Below are 18644 nucleotides of genomic sequence, written 5' to 3' on the forward strand. Positions count from 1 at the left end.
TCCATTACCGTATGTCTGATGCACCTTCGGAAAACCTTTAGCATGATGTGTAATACTTGGTAGGAGCCCAAGCAACACCTGGTGAATTGAAATTGGCCTTTTGAAAAAGACCTGGGTTCCCTGTCCATGGCAACATGCTGCCTTTTACTACCTCACTAGTGCTGGGCCAGGAGGATACCACATCAGAAATGATAATAAAAATCATAATCATCATGATAATGTAATAATGGCCAACCCTTTCAAGTACTTGTTATGTGCCAAGCACTACTGTAAGTGATTTGCATGTATTATTTCATTAAACTTGTAACAACTTTATGAGATCATTACTATTATTATTCCTACTTTCCACGAAAGGAAATTGAGACCCTGAGAGATAAAATAATTTTCCCAAAGTCACACAGTGGGAGAGTGGTAGACCTAGGGCTTAAAACCAAGCATTCTGATTCTAGAACTTGGGCTCTTAACCACTATGTTATACTGCCTCCCTTATATAGAGTTAAGCTCTGGAAAGAATGAATTTGAAATGCAGGAAATGTAGGTCTCCAAGGGGTAATTGGTATATGAATCTGGGCTGCAGACATAATTTGGGAGTTCTCAGCATGCTGATGTGAGTAAAATTGTTCAGAGTATCAGCAGGGAGAAGGGAAGGGAGCCAAACCAGAACCAAAACCAACATTTAAAGGCCTGGCTCCGGGCAGGGGATGAAAGGAGAGCCAGAAGCCAGCGGAGGAGAGAATTTTAAGGAGAGATAAATCTGAATCCAATGAAACTCCTCTATCCAGCAGAACAAGCACTGCATGGCTCTCAATGGATTTGTCCTCTAGGGCATCACTTAGGGAATTTTGGGAGAGCAAGCAGGTCGAGGGTGCGGATGAAGGCCGGGTGGGAGTGGGTTAAGGAATGAATGAGAAGTAAGGATATGGAGATGGTGAGTCTTTAAAGATATTTGAGTGAGAAACTGGTAAAGAATTAAGGTAGCATCTATAGGAAGACATGATCAGGAAATTCATTGTTTTTTTTTCAGATGAGGTTATGTCTATTGATAGCGGAAATGGAGCCAGAGGAAAGGTAGAGAAAAATACAAGAGAGAAACAAAGACCTGGGGGATATTGGAGACAATGGGATAAAGTGGACTAAAATGGAAGGACAGGCTTTAAATAGGAGGGATACTTGAATCTCAGAGACGATGGGAAGGGCATGCATCCATCTTTTAAGAGGAGGATTGGAATAGGAGGTAATCCCTTGCTTGCTGTTCTCTGGGCTCTTGGTGAAATAGGAGGTGAAGTTCTTTGCTGAGAGTGATGGATGTGAGGTTCAGGTTGGGGGCTTCAAGAAAAAGGTGAAAAGTTATATTACTGATTGAGCAGGTATCGTGTGTCAGGCACTACTATCGGCCCTGGGGCTGAAGCAGGCAACAAAAGACAGACCCTCCTCTTGGAGTTTGCGTGGCAGTAGTGTCTTGCTGCCACACTTTGAGGAGGGTCCAGAGCCAAAGAGGGCCAGAGGAGACAATTAAAGGAAAGTGCCTCGTGGTCTAGATGAAGCCATGTCAACTGCTCTGGTCCTTAGTTTCTTTGTCTATAAAACGAGGAGGACTGACTTAGTTCCCCCAACTCCTACCTCTACCGTCTTTGAATCTAAAATAGCAAAGTGTCTGGAGTTTCTGAAGGAACTGGGGAAGAGAAGTGTCACATGCTCACTCTTAGCCAGGTGCTGGGCTAGTTGCTTTGCACACGTTTTCTCATAAAATTTTCACATGCAAACTAGGGTTCAACCAAGGTAAGTAAATTGCTATGGTTGCCCAATGGAACTTGGATGAAAATCCACATCTGCTTAACTTCAAAGCCTTTTCCAGGAGACTCCTCTGCTTTAGAGGGAACAGAAAACCATTAGAGGAAAGACAGACATAGCAGACACTCTCAAGTGTCTGGAGGCAGATTTGTTTTATATCACTCCAGATGGATGAGAGTGTAGGAAAGGACATTATGGGTCAATGACAAAAAAGACTCCTATGGAAACTGGAATTATCCAACTATTGGGTTGTTTGACTCAAAAAGCAGCAGTTTCTCACCAGAGCTATTCAAGTTGGGGGTTAGTGAATGCCTCGGAGGATAGCTTGGGAAGTTGTTCCTTTCAGTTCTAAGCTTGTACAATTCTCTTAACTTTGCTTTTAATACCATCCACGTATTTGCTTCTCTTCTTTTCCTCTACTTTTCCCGCCTGTCTCCTCCCAGCCTCTGTTTTCTCCCTTCATCTGGGTGTAGATGCTTCCTGCTGTAGTTTCCAATTTATGGCATAACGGAGAGGACACCTCTTAACCCCCTCCCTCCAATCAAGTGGTGGGTACATCTTGAGACCAGTGAGTGAATTTGCAGGGAACACATCTGTCATGACCCTGGTCTCAGAGGACAACTTGTCTTCTGAGATTAAAAAAAAAAACATATTCAAAGAGGAAGTATATGGTTACTCACATCAGCTGGAAGACTCTACAGAGACCATCAAGCAGGGTTGGAGCTGCTTTCAAATTTACAATGATCAGAACAATTTCACCAAAGACCTTGACAACTGGCTTCAAGCATATCCGTTAATGCCATCACCGTTGTGTTGTCCTTTGGAGGTTGCACACCAGGAGGGTGAAATGACCTCCTTTCTTTTACTAGTGAGTGTCTATACTTATTGGAAAGTAGGACCTCCAAGGCCCCTGCAATGTGTATAGTGACAATGTTCAAAACTGCATTGTCCTTCCTTGGAAAGTGGTGTCAAGAATGCTCAGAGGATTCTACCTGATAAGGCATATAGCCAGGCTGGCCAACCATGGCGGTTTGCCCAGGACTGAGGAGAGTTCCCAAGATGTGAAACTTTCAGTGCTAAAACCAGGAAAGTCCTGGGCAAACTGGGATGAGTTGGTTACCTTACACCCTGCAGCCTCTACACATGGGTCCAGCCAGAATGAGCCAATTGCCCCAGCATGATGCACCGTGAAAGAAAATGTTAACGATCCTTCTAGAAGGATATTATTTGACAAGAGAGGGAGAAAGTTAAAATGTTGGTCTTATAACCTAATCAGGGTCCTCTTGAAAACACGAAGCCAAAAGTTATTCTAATATGTGGCAAAGATGAAAACAAAGTCAAATCTCCGTTATAAGATCTGAGAGTCTACCTTCGTCAAAAAGCATCCCCAAAGTGGTCAGTCATTAGTAGAATAGCAAACATGCTGGTTGTACTCATGACAGAGAACTACTCATTATGTTTCTCACCTGATGAATTTATGAGCCAACTGTTCCACGAAGTAATAGATTTCATTCCAGTGGTGCAGCACACTTCCTGATCTAGGAAAATAAAACAGATGTGACTTAATCAGGTGTTCATTTGTCTTTACCTTGTGTCATACAGTCTATCACTTTACTTTTGACCTATCCTCTAACTGGGCTTATTATCTGAAATTTCCATAACTTTGGAAATTATTTAAAAGGATGCTTTATGTTAGAATTCTGAGAAATTTTGGTAAAGAACTTCCTTCACTCCTTCCCACCCCATTCCACACACTCATACGCTAAAAACAAAACAAAACAAAACAAAAAACCCTGGGCCCAACCAGATTCACAGTTTAGTTTCAAATCTTTAAGAAACAGTTATTTTTGTGCTCTTTAAATGATTGCTTTGATTACAGAAGAAAAATGATTCCAATTCATTTAAATGAAATTAGCACAAACTAGATGCCCAAATAGACAAAGATAAACAAATCCCCCTCCTCAAAAAAGAAGAGTCCAAATTCATTGGTAAATATAGATTCAAAAATCTGTAAATAAAATATTAGCAAAATGAATCCAGCAGGAATCCAAAAGAATACTAATTAATTAATTGGTATTTATTTCAGGAATGTATTGATAGTTCAACATTTAAGGATATCTAATGTAACTAGTCATACTAATAAATAAAAGAAGAAAAATGATACAGCCTTTTTTTAATAAAAAGGGGGAAACTTTACTGAAAAAAGAGGGAAACTTTCTCTAAGACAGATGGGATCATAGCATTTTAGATTTGGAAGGGGGCTTCTTTATTTCCCAAGGTTGACTTCTGTTTCACTGATACGACTTACTACTGCTTCAGTTCGGCTTCTAAGTACTTTTCCTAGTGCTCATACTTCAATGTGTTGCATTGACTTCGTAGTAGGTTTTTCTATTCTAACCCACTCTTCTGTAGCTTTGATGTTCTTTCCTTTTACTTAAGGATCTGTTTCAGCTGAGCCTTGCATTTCTGCCTGTCATTCTAATAATTCTTGAGGTTAGAGTTTGCTCCTTTGACTCTGACATTTTGTACTGCAAACATTTTCCACTGTTTTCAGATTACTTTTTATGCACTCATTTATCTTAATTTTAACTTCATATAGTGGCCCTATGTGTATGATACAGAACAGCAGAAGGAATGGAGTGAAATGCAGAGCCCACACCTTGATGTATGTGAGGTCTCTCTATACAGTGAAAGTGGTGCTTCAAACTGGGGAGGGAGAATGAACCCTTCCATAAGTGGTGCTGTGACAAGGGATCTGTAGTTGGAAACAACCAATCAGATCACTATCTCATACCAAATGTCACCCTGGATGTATTAAAACCTAATGGGAAAAACACAACTTTCAATCCATTGAGTGAATTATAGAAGGAGATTTTTATGTCATCCTGTTAGTGAAGGGTTTCTTCAACCAGATACAAAAAGTAGGAATTGTTTTTTAAGAAAAGAGTAATTTTGACTATCTGAAGGGTCTAAAATTCTGGGTGACAAAAGATACCATAAACAAAGACAAGAAGAGAGTGAGAGGGACTTCCCTGGTGGCCCAGTGGTTAAGAATCTCCCTTCCAGTACAGGGGACGCGGGTTCGATCCCTCATGGGGGAACTAACATCCCACATGCCACGGGGCAACTGAGCCTCTCTAGTGCACTGCCACTAGAGAGAAGCCCGCGCAGCCACAATGAAAGATCCTGCATGCCGCAACTAAGACTCGACACAGCCAAATAAAACAAAAATTAAAAAAAAAAAAGAAAAGGAGTGAGAGAAGATGTCTGCAACAAATAAAAAAGGCAAAAGATTACTGTCCAGGATATGTAAATAGGTGGTACAAGTAAATATTAATAAGGCAAACTATAGAAAAATAGACAAAGGTTCAGAACAGGCAATCCCCTGAAGGATGGTAAGTCAGCATTTGAAAAAACATTCAGCTCTTCTGATAAATATAGAAATGCTTTTTTAAACAATTGTTTGGGGAAGAGCAAGCAGTTTCAGGGGGCAGCAGCATAAAGCCCACAGGATAGAGGGCTGAGGAGTTGGGGAGTTGGGGAAACAGATCAGGGAGAGAAGGGGGCAGGGGTTCTTTTATAAAAAATAAACCTTTTCCAATAAACTTTTCTATTCCAGTTTCTCAGCCTTTATACATTCCATCTGCTTGGGACACACAATGTCCACACTGGCAAACTCCTACTCATTCTGTAAGACGCAACTTGGTCTCTGCCTGTTGCCTTTGACCAACACAGATGGGGCTCGTTGCTCCTGCCCCAGGCTCTCAGGGCACCGTGTACATCTCTCAGTCACCATCCTCTGATACTGGGTTGCAATCACTTTTTGTTCCAGCTCCCCTTGTGAGGGTCTTAAGGATATTTGCCTCTCCAGGATCTACCTGTTTGTTGGATGGAAGGAAAGAAGAGCGTGGGGAGACGTCTCTATTGCTCATGGATGTCTCCTGATCTTTTGCCAGCTGGACAGCACCTCTTCCGGTCTCGTCTGGATGAACAGCCTGGGCTTGAGGCTCAGACAGCTCCAGCCAATTCCTGTGATCCTATGTGAACCTGAGGAACCTTCCCAAATGAGTCAAGGAGTCTAGAGCACAGCTCCTTGGTGAACGGGCCTACCTAATCATCAACAGTAGATGTCTGGGCTTAATGCGAGCTGGGGGTCTCCCCAAAGCTCACCAGAACAGCATATCCCAGCCCTGCACTTTTAAAGCTTTGGGAAGCCTTTTATTAGAATCCCAGCCATCCTCCTGGGCAAGCTTCCGTTGTATATTTCAAATCTCAGAGACTGGTCCTGGCTCCTCTTCTTCAGCTATGGGGTAGATGCTCTGGCTGGCGATCCTAGTGAGGGTCTGGCAGATCTGGCCCAATGCTGTATAGGTGCTTCAGACGAGGCACTGTGTGACTGCTACTCCAGTTATAATTCTACAACTCCTTTCCACTGGAAGCAAGAGATTTCCTTGAACACGGATTGTCTGTGCCCACTTCTGAAATACAATTCTGTGTTTTGGTCCGTATCACCCAAACAAGTACTATCTGAAATTTTGGGTCCTGAGGGGTAGGGTAAGACACCTATGATTAGGGAGGAATCCCCACAGCTCCTCTATTCCATGTTTGATTTTCTCATTGGTAGAGAAGTCCTGTAGTGCGGGAATTAAACTGGGAGGGGAGGCAAAGTGTAGGTGAAACAGAGACTTGAACTAGAATTGGGGGTCTGTTTCTGGCTGTCTGCTAAAGGAGCAGGGGTTTCGAGTAAATCCTTTTTGAGTTTATTTCTTTGTTTTCAAGGATTGGCCACAAATCATTTGCGTTCCTTTACTTATTAAAAAGGGTCACCCAATGTTAATTTACATTTTCTTTGGGCTTAAAACATTTCATTTTCACTATTCTTCTGTCTGACTGACATGTAAAATTCAGACAATGTTGGTATTCATCTGATTTCTTGATGCTAGACATAGGGAAAGATCCAAGAAATATCCTGGAGTGTTAAGAAAAGTCTAAAGCTATCTGGAACACTTTCTTGCTGATTGACAGGTGCTCTCTTTTCTCAGGGAGAAAATAAAATGAGGCCCTTAAGATAAAATGAGAGGGAAGGAGATATTGACAGGTTTGTTTCTCCCATCCCAGCTCTACTGATAATTGTCCTGTTACTGTTGAGGTTTGTTGTTTCATATTTACACATGACCATTCTTTACACGATTATATAAGCCTGGACCAAAATATACCCTCTTTGTGACATGCTTGAGATGGACTTAGCTTATTCCCTCAAGCACTGAGGGTAAACATAACCTTCTAAGATTCTGGGAACAAAACTGGTTTCGTCTTCTCTTGGGTTACCATGGGACCCCAAGGGGTCTCAGCTATGAAAGTGGCAGAGGAATACGGGGCTATGTAGACCTGCACCTTGGAATCCTTTAGTCCTCATGACTGAGCTTCTTAACCTACACATGCACGTTCTGTCCTACCCCAAGATCAGATCACCTCTTAGAGAAGGAAAGAGTCCCATGGCGGCTGTTTCTGGTTTCAGCATGGAGGTGAGCATGTTGGATGTCCCCAGGAGCAAGGGTTTTGCCTGACTTGTGCCATGGTCCTCTCCCCTGCCTCACCACCACCCATTGACCACAGATGAACTCCTAACTCTGAACTCTTAACTACTTCATCCATGGGGGATCTGGAAACTACCCACTAAGACTTGAACCAGAGTCCTGCCCTTCTCTCATGGGGATAGATATGCTGGGTCTTTAATTTTGTTTGGACTTTCTGTTAAAACGTGCGTGTCTTACCCACACTTTGCCTTGTAAACTGATTTTCTGGTTTGGAATCTGATCTAGTAGCTACTCCCAGAATAATCAACCCAGGATGGTGTGTCCATGTTCAGACCTTGGCTTCTTTTCAACCCTGAGGACCTAAGTGAACTCCTGGTCATAGCCAGGAGAAGTAGGGTGTTGGGTGGGGAAGTGGCAGCTTCTCTCCACCTTATAATGTGTAAAATATCTCATGTATCATGCCAACCTGTTTAAGAATTACTGATCTTAAAATCCCAGCTATGGAAGCCCAATGTTCTCTTTCGTAGTGGCTCACCCAACCATTGTTACCAAAGCCCCAGGGTGGAAATAAAAACTCCTTCCTAGTCCAAATATAAGTATTACTGGGAAAGATTCCATTGAACTCTGCTGTGGGTTGTTTTGTCTTGTTTTGTTTTTAAAATTGCTTTTAACACACAATTGCTGACTAACTATAGTCAAAGAGTTGAAATATCCATGTTTTAGAAGTCAGTGGATGTGAAATGTCCCAGATATTTGACTCAATTAAATCCTAACTCAAATGCAGTTCTAGCCCCTGAAGATTTCCATGGGCCAACTGGGTATCAAGATGGTGTGCAGGATTCAGGCTTTTCTTGGTATTTCATGCCTTGGTTCCACAAGTATAAATCTCAGCCAGATTTGGTATTCAAGTAGCCTCCCAGGAATTCTGCTTCATTGCAGCCCTACAGAGTTCTTTGCTTAAAGATTCACTCAATACAGCCGGGTCCACTCAAAACCAGAGTCAACCCCTCTTCACACCACCTCCCGACTCGGCTTTGAGAAGGGCTCCCCAGACCATCAGGAGGCAAAGCCACCAGTCCCATGAGAAGGTGACAGCTGGAGCAGCTCCAGAGTTCCTCAGCTAGTTTTGTTTTTCTACGCCCTCTCCAGCACCTGGAACATGATAAGAAGTCAATACCTTTTGTGATAGTGCATTCACTGTGTGTCCCCAGGGAGGGGTTTTGCGTGGAACCTCGCGCGGCCCTCGGATTATTGCTCAGTTATTTCCAAGGGTTTGATATGCAAAGAGTAAGAGCAAAGTAAGAACCCTGAGTCTCATTTTGATTCGTTTCTGAAACACATTCTTTTGTGTTTATGTGAGTTTCCAAACCTCCCTGTGGTTAAGTTCCTTAGAAAACACATGCTCTTTCCACTAACCACAGATACAACCAGTCAGAAAGAATCAAGTGGGCCAAATTGAGTTAGAATTGTCCCTCCTCACCCTTTGCACATGGGTTAGGGGAAAACAAAAGGGGACAAAAGAGCTTGCAGTTGGAGCCATCACCCAGGAGTCTTTTAATTCTGGAAGAGCAGAGTCACGGTAAGCATGGAAATGATAAAACTGTCAGGTCCTGCTTTTCCTTAGCCCCACCCGGCTGAAGTCATTCATGTCCTTAGCGACCCACCCAGGTCCCCAGCTAATCCTGGGAAGGTATGGCAGCCTCAGGCGCAACTAAGCAGGACCAGCAATTAGTTCTGGCCCCATGTTCATCTGTATCCCCCTCCTCACCTCCATCCCACTCCCCCGCTTCTTCCTTGGCCCTTCTCTCCTTCCTCCTAGCCTCCCCTGCACCCTAACTGGCTGGAGCCCGAAACCCAGCCCAAACCTTCAGCCCTTGTCCTCCTATGATTGACTGGGGTCATGGCCAAGCCTCCCTCCTGCTCAAAAAGCTTGACCTCGACTCTTGCCTCCACTCCAATTTCGTCAGATACCAGTGCAGACCCAAAGCAAGCCACTGAGCACTGTACTTTGAGTAGATGGGCTACCCACCCTGCTCCTGTCTGCATCTGGAGACCCCAGCCCCGCCGTACTGATGCGTGAGGAATTTCCCCTTTAGTCCATCTCACTGATGGCTACGACAACAATGACTTTCAAGCTGTGGAATGCAACCTATTAGTGATTTGGGAAATCAGTTTGGTGGGATGTTGCCAACAGTTAATAAAAATGAAATAGAATAGAAACATCAGACATATAGCATACCATAGCAGAAAGTCATGCTACGTGAAACGTTTAGTCAACTATGTGTAAGTAATGCACATACACTGTGTTAAGATGTAAACTGTATTTTTCTTGTGAAGGATCAAAAAGATATTAGAGCAAAACACGTACTCCTTTCACCTCCACCAATCTGCCTTTTCTAACGCGCGCCCGCGCACTCATGCACCAGGAAAAGCCTAAAGACATTTTCTCACATCAAGTATTGGTACTTTTGGTGCAAATTCAACACAAAACTGTTGTTGTTGCTGTTGTTACGAGAACAGAAAACTGGTTAGCTGTCCAAAAGGTATTTCCCATAATTGAAACGCACACCAAGATGTGATAAAGGAGGGCCACCAGTCAAAGCCACCAATGCGATCGGTGGATGAACACCAGGTGACCATGACAAGACAAGGGATGGTACTGTGGCTGCCAGAAGACTCAGAGGCCCCCTTCACGTGCAGGCCACAAGGACACAATAAGCCCCCCTCAAACACAGAGCCATAGGAGTGAGAGAAGTGGGGGCAGGGCAAGACTGAAAAGATTGAAATTTACTGAGTGTTTAAATTCTTGCACTGGGCTAGGATTTCCCATTTGGAAGAAAGGTGCCTCCTCTCCTCACTACACCTGCACCCAGCAGGAGGGTCTTTTGAAGATAAGCAAAGCAGCTTCGAGTTATTTCCTCTACCCTCCAGTATAGTGAGCATAAGTTTTTTTCTACCCTGAGAGCGGTGGCCACTTTAACTCACTCCCCACTGTCATGATGATTAAACTCCCGGGAGCAAAGTATGAAGTGCTGGTTTTCTTACCCACACTCAGGATTAGCTCTTTCCCAAATATCTGTAAGTTTCATAAATGAAGAAGAGTTTTCATTATAGCTTTTATTTGAATGTATTTAATAATAGGCCACAGATTTTTTTCATATTTACAATTTATTTGTCTTTCTTTGTTTTAAAACACGGTGGATCAGTTAGGACCAGCCACGTAATGCGTAGGATCCGGTGCAAAATGAAAACACAGGGCCTCTTGTTCAAAAATCATTAAGAATTTCAAGATGGCGACAGCAGAGCATTAAACTAAGGGCAGGACCTTTCTAAGTGCGGGCCCCTGGGCGACCACGCAGGTCCCATGCCCATGAAGCTGACCCTGGCATCGTATCCTTTGCCCATTTTCTATTGGGGTGCCAATGTTTTCTTAGATCAGGGGTCAGCATACTTTTTCTGTACAGGGCCAGATGGTAAATATTTTAGGCTCTGTGGGCCATATGGTCTCTGTGGCCACTACTCAACTCTGCTGTTGTAGCACAGAAGCAGCCATTGACGGAACATGAACTAAATGACAACACAATTTTATTTAGAAAACCGGGCTGCAGGCCATAGTTTGCTAACCTCTGTCCTAGACAGTCACTTTCTTTCAGTCTTCCTCATGACAAGATAATATAAAAATCTATATTTTTTTTCCTGGTAGCTGAAGCTTTAGTGTACTTTCACTATTCATTTCCTGTTACTTATTGCTGAGAATGTGGACTGGAAAAGTTACGCCTTGGGATATATATGGAGGCATTCTTTGCTACCTAATAAATATTTCATGGGTATTTGAAAGGAAAGTTTATTCTCTGTGGGATATAGGGTTCAAAATATATTTATTAAGTCAATCCCATTAATTATTATTCATATCCTCTATATCCTTTGAACACAAGTATTCAGAGAGATGTCTTTTCAGAGTCTACTGAGAAAATAATTTGGTTTTCATCTTCAGCATTCAAAATAAATGTGCTATTTTAATACATTTCCTAAATATAAAAGCACTCTTGCATTCCTAGAATAAGTTTTTACTCTTTTACTGTACTTTTAGTTTTGTTTTAATAATATTTGATTTCAGATTTAAAGTTTTTATTCAAATTTGGTCTGAAGTTTTATACGTGTTATCTTTGGTAGATACTGATATCAGATATATGCTAGCTTCTTAAAATAAATTGGGAAACTTCATCTTTTCTATTTTCTGGAGAGTTAAACTTTATTGAAATTTTCTTTTCCTTGAAGATGTGATAGGACTTGCCATGAAACCAACTTGGTCCAAAGCCAAAGGACCTACCCGCAAGGGCAGATCGGTCCCTCCTGAGTGTCGAGATTCTACTGGGGAGGTTGGGAGGAGGGGGAAAATCTCAAAGACTGAACATTTCACCTAAAGGAATTTTTAAAAATCACCACATTGGGGCTTCCCTGGTGGCGCAGTGGTTGAGAGTCCGCCTGCCGATGCAGGGGACACGGGTTCGTGCCCCGGTCCGGGAAGATCCCACATGCCGCGGAGCGGCTGGGCCCGTGAGCCATGGCCGCTGAGCCTGCGCGTCCGGAGCCTGTGCTCCGCGACGGGAGAGGCCACAACAGTGAGAGGTCCGCGTAACGCAAAAAAAAATTTTTTTAAAAATCACCACATTGGACTCTTATCATCACTTTGGTTCAAGATTTAAGGATTTGCAGCCCTCCTAGTACCCAGTAGGTAGGCTTGGGAGGAAGAGGAGGAGTTTGGGAGTTCGATATAGTAAATGACAGTTTTGGGGGGATATATATGAATGTAATATGAGAATTTTTTTTCTATCCTGCTTTAAAAAATTTACTTTCACTTTCGAGAATCCATTAAGTTTTATTCTATTTTATTATTATTTTTTTTTTTTGGCGGTACGCGGGCCTCTCACCGTTGTGGCTTCTCCCGTTGCGAAGCATAGGCTCCGGACGCGCAGGCTCAGGGGGCCATGGCTCCCGGGCCTAGCCGCTCCGTGGCATGTGGGATCTTCCCGGATCGGGGCACGAACCCGTGTCCCCTGTATCGGCAGGCGGACTCTCAACCACTGCGCCACCAGGGAAGCCCCACTCTGTAAGTTTTATATTTTGCTGTATAACCTCATTGATAACAGTATTGTGACTTATTAACTTTTCTGGGACCATTACTTCTGTTTCTGGTACACCATGTCTTTTTCATATCCTTTATTTCTAATACGTTGTCCATTTTGATATCAATATTTTCAAGTGACATTTTTCAATAAGGGTATGTGGGTGGTATATATTTTGAATTTTTATGTCTTAGGAAACCTAGTTATGGAATTTAAATATCACATTTCACTCAAGACTTTACTGAGGTTTTTTGAGCATTTAATGTTGTAGACTAAAAAAAAAAAAAGTCTAATGCCACTCTGAGTTTTGGTTTTTTATTTTGTGGGAGATGGGATGCCTATTATTTTCCTCTTTGGAAGAATGTAGACATTTCTGTGTACTCTTATATTTTAAATTTTTATTTAAGACTGTGTACATTTGGATCCTTTAAACATATTAATTAGGCTGAGTATTTGGTTAAGTCCTCTAGATCTGAAGACTTCACTCTTTCTTCAGCTCAGGAAAATGAACTTTTATTATTGCATCTCTTATGTTCTCTTTTCCTAGAATTTATACTTATATATATGTTCCTAGCCTATATACATATATGTATATATGTTCCTAGCCTTTGTATTACTTATCTGTTGTCTCATAATTTTAATCTCTGTATTCTTTCTGCTGGAGTTCTGGACAAAGTTTCTTAAACTGTCTTCTGATGAGCTGAATTTACTTCTGCAATATTCAGTGTGGTGGTCATTGTTTCCAATGAACTTGAATATTCAGAAACAGCATATTTTCTCTCCAAAAGTTTCTTATTTTCAGCTGTTCCTTTCTCATGACAGATTGCTCTTATTTGTTGATGTAATATCTCAAAATTTACTGAAAATACTAATGAGACATATATTTGTTTAAATGGCTTTGATGGTCATTGCAGCTTCTTTTATATAATCACTATTCTATTTTAAAGCTTTTTTTAAGCCTTGATTCACTCATTGGGTAATTTCTTGAAGAAAATTATCCCTACTCCCCTTTTTAGAAGAATCCATATGTATTTGAAAACGTCTTTCTATTTTCTTCACATGTAAGTGACATATTGACAGGTGTCACACTTTAGATCATAACTTTATCCATCAAAGTTCTGCACCATTTAATGTTGCAGAACCTTTGTAGGTAACCTGTTTCTTCTCCCATTCATAAAATTCTTCTTTTGTGTTTGAAATTAAAAATTTTCACCAGGAAATGTTTAAGTATTCATCTCTTTTAATTAATTTTGATTATTACTTGATAAGCCTATTCAGTCTACATCTTCAGGCTTTTGTTTTTTAATCAGGAAAGTTCTCTTCAATCAAATCTCTGAATGTTTCTTCTGGACTATATTTTAGCAACCCAAATTATCTGATATATTGGATATCTATTTTTATTTTTTTATTTTTTAAAATTAATTAATTTATTTATTATTTGCGGTACGCGGGCCTCTCACTGTTGTGGCCTCTCCCACTGCGGAGCACAGGCTCCGGACGCGCAGGCTCAGCGGCCATGGCTCACGGGCCCAGCCGCTCTGCGGCACGTGGGATCTTCCCGGACCGGGGCACGAACCTGTGTCCCCTGCATCAGCAGGGGGACTCTCAACCACTGCGCCACCAGGGAAGCCCTGGATATCTATTTTTGTCATTCATTATTTATCATCTTCTCTCTCATCACTTTTGTATAACTCATTTCCTATTCAAAGTATGAGGATTTCTCAAACACGCCTTCATCCTTTATTTTCTTCATTGTCAGTTCTGCTCTTTACTGCTTCTGAGGTGACTTTATAACTACACTTTCCCGTATATTTTATATATCTTTAACTGTTCTAGATCCCTTTTCTTCTCTTTTCATATTTTATCACCTGTTTCACAAATTTATCATTTAACTTCACCAAAATCATAACACATATGGTAGTAAAACTGACCTCTTTTGCTGTTGAAAATTCTTTCCATAAACATGTTCTTCTACCTCAGGAATTTTGTTTTCACCACTTATTTTCAGTTGATAAAATCTTGTAGGCCCTATTTTCATCTTTCAATATGGGAAGGTGTAACTGGGTCTCCTATCTGCTTCCCCAATACTACATATATATATATATATATATATATATATATATGTATATATGGCATTGTCTTCGCACTTATAAACTTCTCTAAGAACTTAATCTGGGGGAAGGGAGTTGATCTTAAAGGCTAAAGTAAGCTTACGTTATTGTTTCATCAATTAGGGGAGAGCAGGGAATGGAATAACTCCTCATCACTTCTCACAAAGGAACCTAATCCTTGCAAGGTTTGTGGGTTTGTTTTGGACACGGTTACGCCAATTCCAGCTTGCCATATGTCGGGTTTTTTGGCCTGGTGTCTACTCCACACTGTGCTCATTCCTGATCCCTGCTGCATCCACATAATCAAAGACAGAACTCTGCCATTTCCCTGGAAGCCCAGATCTACGGGGAGGATTCAGCAATGCTGGACAGAATCACTGTCACGAAGATGCCTGGTGTTCACACACTCTCTCTTTAGTGGCTTGGTTTCCCCTTCGACTGTCCAGCACAGCTGCCTCTGTGTGATGCCGATGCACAAGGGCAGCAGGGCTCTACGGAGATGCCTCTCCTCCCCCTTATGTCCCACTCTTGACTTCAAACTCACTTCCAGATTGGGGATTGTTCTTGGGGTTCCTCCATAATATTCTTCTACATTCTTCTTTTTTAACTTGGCAACAGAGTTGAAAGTAGACCCCAGCTGACCTCCTTCAAACTCAACCCATCTGCTTGGTTTCTAGTGTAATTTCTTACAAGTGTATTGCATGTCAGTGTTGCTGTCCTCAGTGGTTGGACCTGATGCAGGCTTACCCCAGATGCCTCCTTGAGACTTTCTCTTTTGGGAGATGGGGCGGTTTTAGATGATGTTGGTAGAGGCAGTGAGAAGCTAACTGTCCATGCCCAGCTTCTTTCTCAGAAGTCATCAACAAACTTTCTTTCCTTTCTCATCTCAGAGTAAGCCCTGCAGCTCATTAAATCTTAATGTCTGCATTTATGGTGCCCTGAAACAGCACTTCCAAAAGTCACCAGTGCCTTTATTTCTGCTAAAGCATAGGCCCTTTCTCAGTTCTTTCTTGCTGGGTGTATTTGTAGTACGCATAAATACAACAGAGAATATGTATTGATTCAGCAAAATGGTTTTTAATGCCTGGTAGGTCCTTTAGGATCGATAAAGATTAGTAATTACACCACGACATGTATTGAGTACTTACTAAGCAGCAGGCATTGGGCTGAGCACTTTACATTCATTGCCATTTAATAATAATAGCTAGCACTTAATGAGCCCTTCTTACGTGTGCATAGGACTCAGCTCTGAGAACAACAACCCTATGTGATAATACTATTAGCTCCCTTGTCACAGGTGAGGAAACTGAGTTCACAAAGAGATTAAGTGACTTGCTTAAGGACACATAGCTAGTAAGTGGTAGGGTTGGGATTCAAATTCTAACCCTAGAGTCTATGCTCTTAGTCTAAACATTACTCTCCTACGACTCTTTCCTGGTGTTTAAACCTGTGCTCTTAACACATGAGCAACACTGCCTCCCCATGGACGGGTCAGGAAAGACACAATTCCAATTCATAGCGTTAAATGTTTCGTTAGGGAGAAGTACTGGAGAAGTTCCACAAACTGTTATGGAAATTTGGGAGTGGGGAATGCCAGGGACAGCTGAAAATCAGGGTACCTGAATGGAATCAGGAGTCCCCAACTGGTTGCCCATTTTAATGGGATAAGGTGTACAAGGGGATTCACCCATTTGGCTTTCAACCCTCTCCTCTTGTTCCTTTGATAGTGTCTTTTATGACAGTCAATAATCAGGATGACCATATAATTTAAAATCTAAACTGAAACACTTTCAAGAGTAAACTAGGAAGCCACTAATAATTACATTGGGGGACTTCCCTTGTGGTCCAGTGGTAAAGAATACACCTTCCAATGCAGGGGACTGGGTTCAATCCCTGGTCAGGGAACTAAGATCCCACATGCCATGGAGCAACTAAGCCTGTGCACCACAACTACAGAGCTCGTGGGCCACAACTAGAGAGTCCGCGTGCCACAAACTACAGAGACCATGCGCCCTGGAGCCTGCATGCCACAACTGGAGAGAAGCCTACGCGCCACAACGAAAGATCCCACATGCCTCAACGAAGATCCCGTGTGCCGCAACTAAGACCCGATGTAGCCAAAAATAAATAAATAAAAAATAAATCTTAAAAAATAATAATTATATTGGGACAAGCACAATCCAGGAATGTACTGGGTCATTCATTTATTTATGGTTAGATTATGGCTGTCCAATGGTATCTTGTATTTCCTTTTACCTTATATTGCTTATTATTGTGACTGGCGTATAGTTACAGTTAGGATAATTCATTTTTCTCTTCTTTGTTATATAATTTCCATAAACCTGGTATTTGCATTATCTTTTATGTAAGGAATGATGACTATACTTCTGAACATAATCTTTTGCCAAAAGGTATTGGGAAGGCCCTGTTCTAGGTGGTTCCTACAGGAATGAACTGTATATTGTTGAGCAGCAGGGTTTGAGGAAAAGAAGATAAGGCCCTTGAATGAGACCTCAGAGGACACACACTTAAGGGTTTTCTTCTCCATCTTTTGATAATGGACCTCTCTGCTGCTTATCATGTGATATGCGTTGTTATGGGGTTGAGGGATCCTGAACAAGGAATGGATTTTGAATAAAGATGAGATGTAAAGAGATGACTGTTCTCAATATTTTGTACCACAGGGAGCCCACAGCTAGTGAGGGGAGGGGACCAAGTGCCGGTCACCATCTCAAAGGATAAGAGGGCATCACCCATATAAAGATGGAAATGGTGTTAAAGGGCATTACAGCTAAAGGCAAGAAAGAGCATGGGTTAGTTCAGGGAACTGCACAGCACGTTTTGCTGGACATTGCAAGGGTGTGGGGTGTGGTAGGAGATGAAGCTAAGGGAAACACATAGTGGCCGGAGCAATAGGCTCTTGGATACCTCGCTAAGGAGTATACATTTTATACTGAAAGAACTTTGGAAGTGTTTAGAGGTTGAAGGGTTGGGGGAGATGATGTCAAGATTAAAATCTGTGTTCTAAAAAGATCAATTTGGTACCAGTGTCGAGAGTATAGGGTAGGGGGAAAGGTAAAAAAAAAAAAAAGGGAGGTAAAGAGACCAATGTAGAGAACATTTCAGTGAACTGGGTAGCAAATGTCCTGAACTAAGGTAATGGCAGAGATGTGGGAGCAGATATTGTCAGGCCTTAGAGTATAAGAAAGCCTCTCAGATCTTTGACTTAAGTGGCTGGATTTATGGTGATGCTGTTTACCAAGACTAGGAATAGAGATGGATTTTAGGGGAAAAACATCTAGTTGGTCACCCTCCACTGAAATTCTCTCTCTCCTTGCCTCTGTGGTAAGAGTTCTTTGCTGTTTCTCCTCTGACTGTCTGGTAACTTCTCTCGGCTCTGGTTAGTGGAGTTTCTTCTTTGGCCCAGACATTCCTGTTGTCAATTCCTCTAGATTGGACCCTGGCCATTTTCTTCATTAAACTCCACCTCTTCTTGACATTTTTAAATCCTGATGTTATCTTGATATTATCTCCATATTATTTATTATCCCTCCATATTTTCAACTACCACCCTTGGGCTAACAACACTCCAGTCTTTATTTTCAGTTCCCAGGGTATAAATCCAACTGCCTACTCGACACCTTCACCCAAATGTCCCACATGTTCAGACTCAATTCGTCCACACCAAACTCCTTTTTCCTTCTGAAACCTACTCCTTCCCCTCGCAACTCTTTCCTCTCCCATTCACTCACAGCCAACGGTTCATCAAGTCCCGAGGCTCCACCCTACAAAGGTACTCAATTTCTTTTGTTCTTTTTTCCCCAATCCTCTGACATAATCTCATAACCTACTGCTGATATGAAAAAACCCACTCTTTCCAGATTCTTTTCCTGTCCCTCTCTCTGTCATGTTTACATCACAAAGAGGATGTGTCACTTTGCTTTCTTGTATGGCCCCTTTGTCATCAATTTTTTTTTTTTTTTTACTTTGTCACCTGTCAAAATCCTGCTCAACATTCAAGGTCTGGATCCAAAGTTACCTTCTCTAGGAAGTCTCCTAAGCCTCTCTTATCTCAACCA

The 18644-nt window shown here is 41.9% G+C and overlaps 1 protein-coding gene across 5 annotated transcripts in view; it reads right to left on the reverse strand.

The window, feature by feature from the left end:
- ANTXR1 (ANTXR cell adhesion molecule 1) overlaps positions 1–18644 on the reverse strand; it is a 245461-nt gene that overhangs the window by 216130 nt on the left and 10687 nt on the right. For all 5 annotated transcript variants that reach the window (XR_010934482.1, XM_067704842.1, XM_067704845.1 and 2 more), the window contains exon 2: positions 3258–3329. Coding sequence is in view for 4 of the 5 variants with exons in the window: in XM_067704842.1 (XP_067560943.1) it covers positions 3258–3329 (72 nt within the window). In the remaining variant the exon portion in view is untranslated. The remainder of the gene's footprint in view (positions 1–3257; positions 3330–18644) is intronic.

This window comes from Pseudorca crassidens, chromosome 14 (genome assembly GCF_039906515.1).
Source record: "Pseudorca crassidens isolate mPseCra1 chromosome 14, mPseCra1.hap1, whole genome shotgun sequence".
Lineage (NCBI taxonomy): Eukaryota > Metazoa > Chordata > Mammalia > Artiodactyla > Delphinidae > Pseudorca > Pseudorca crassidens.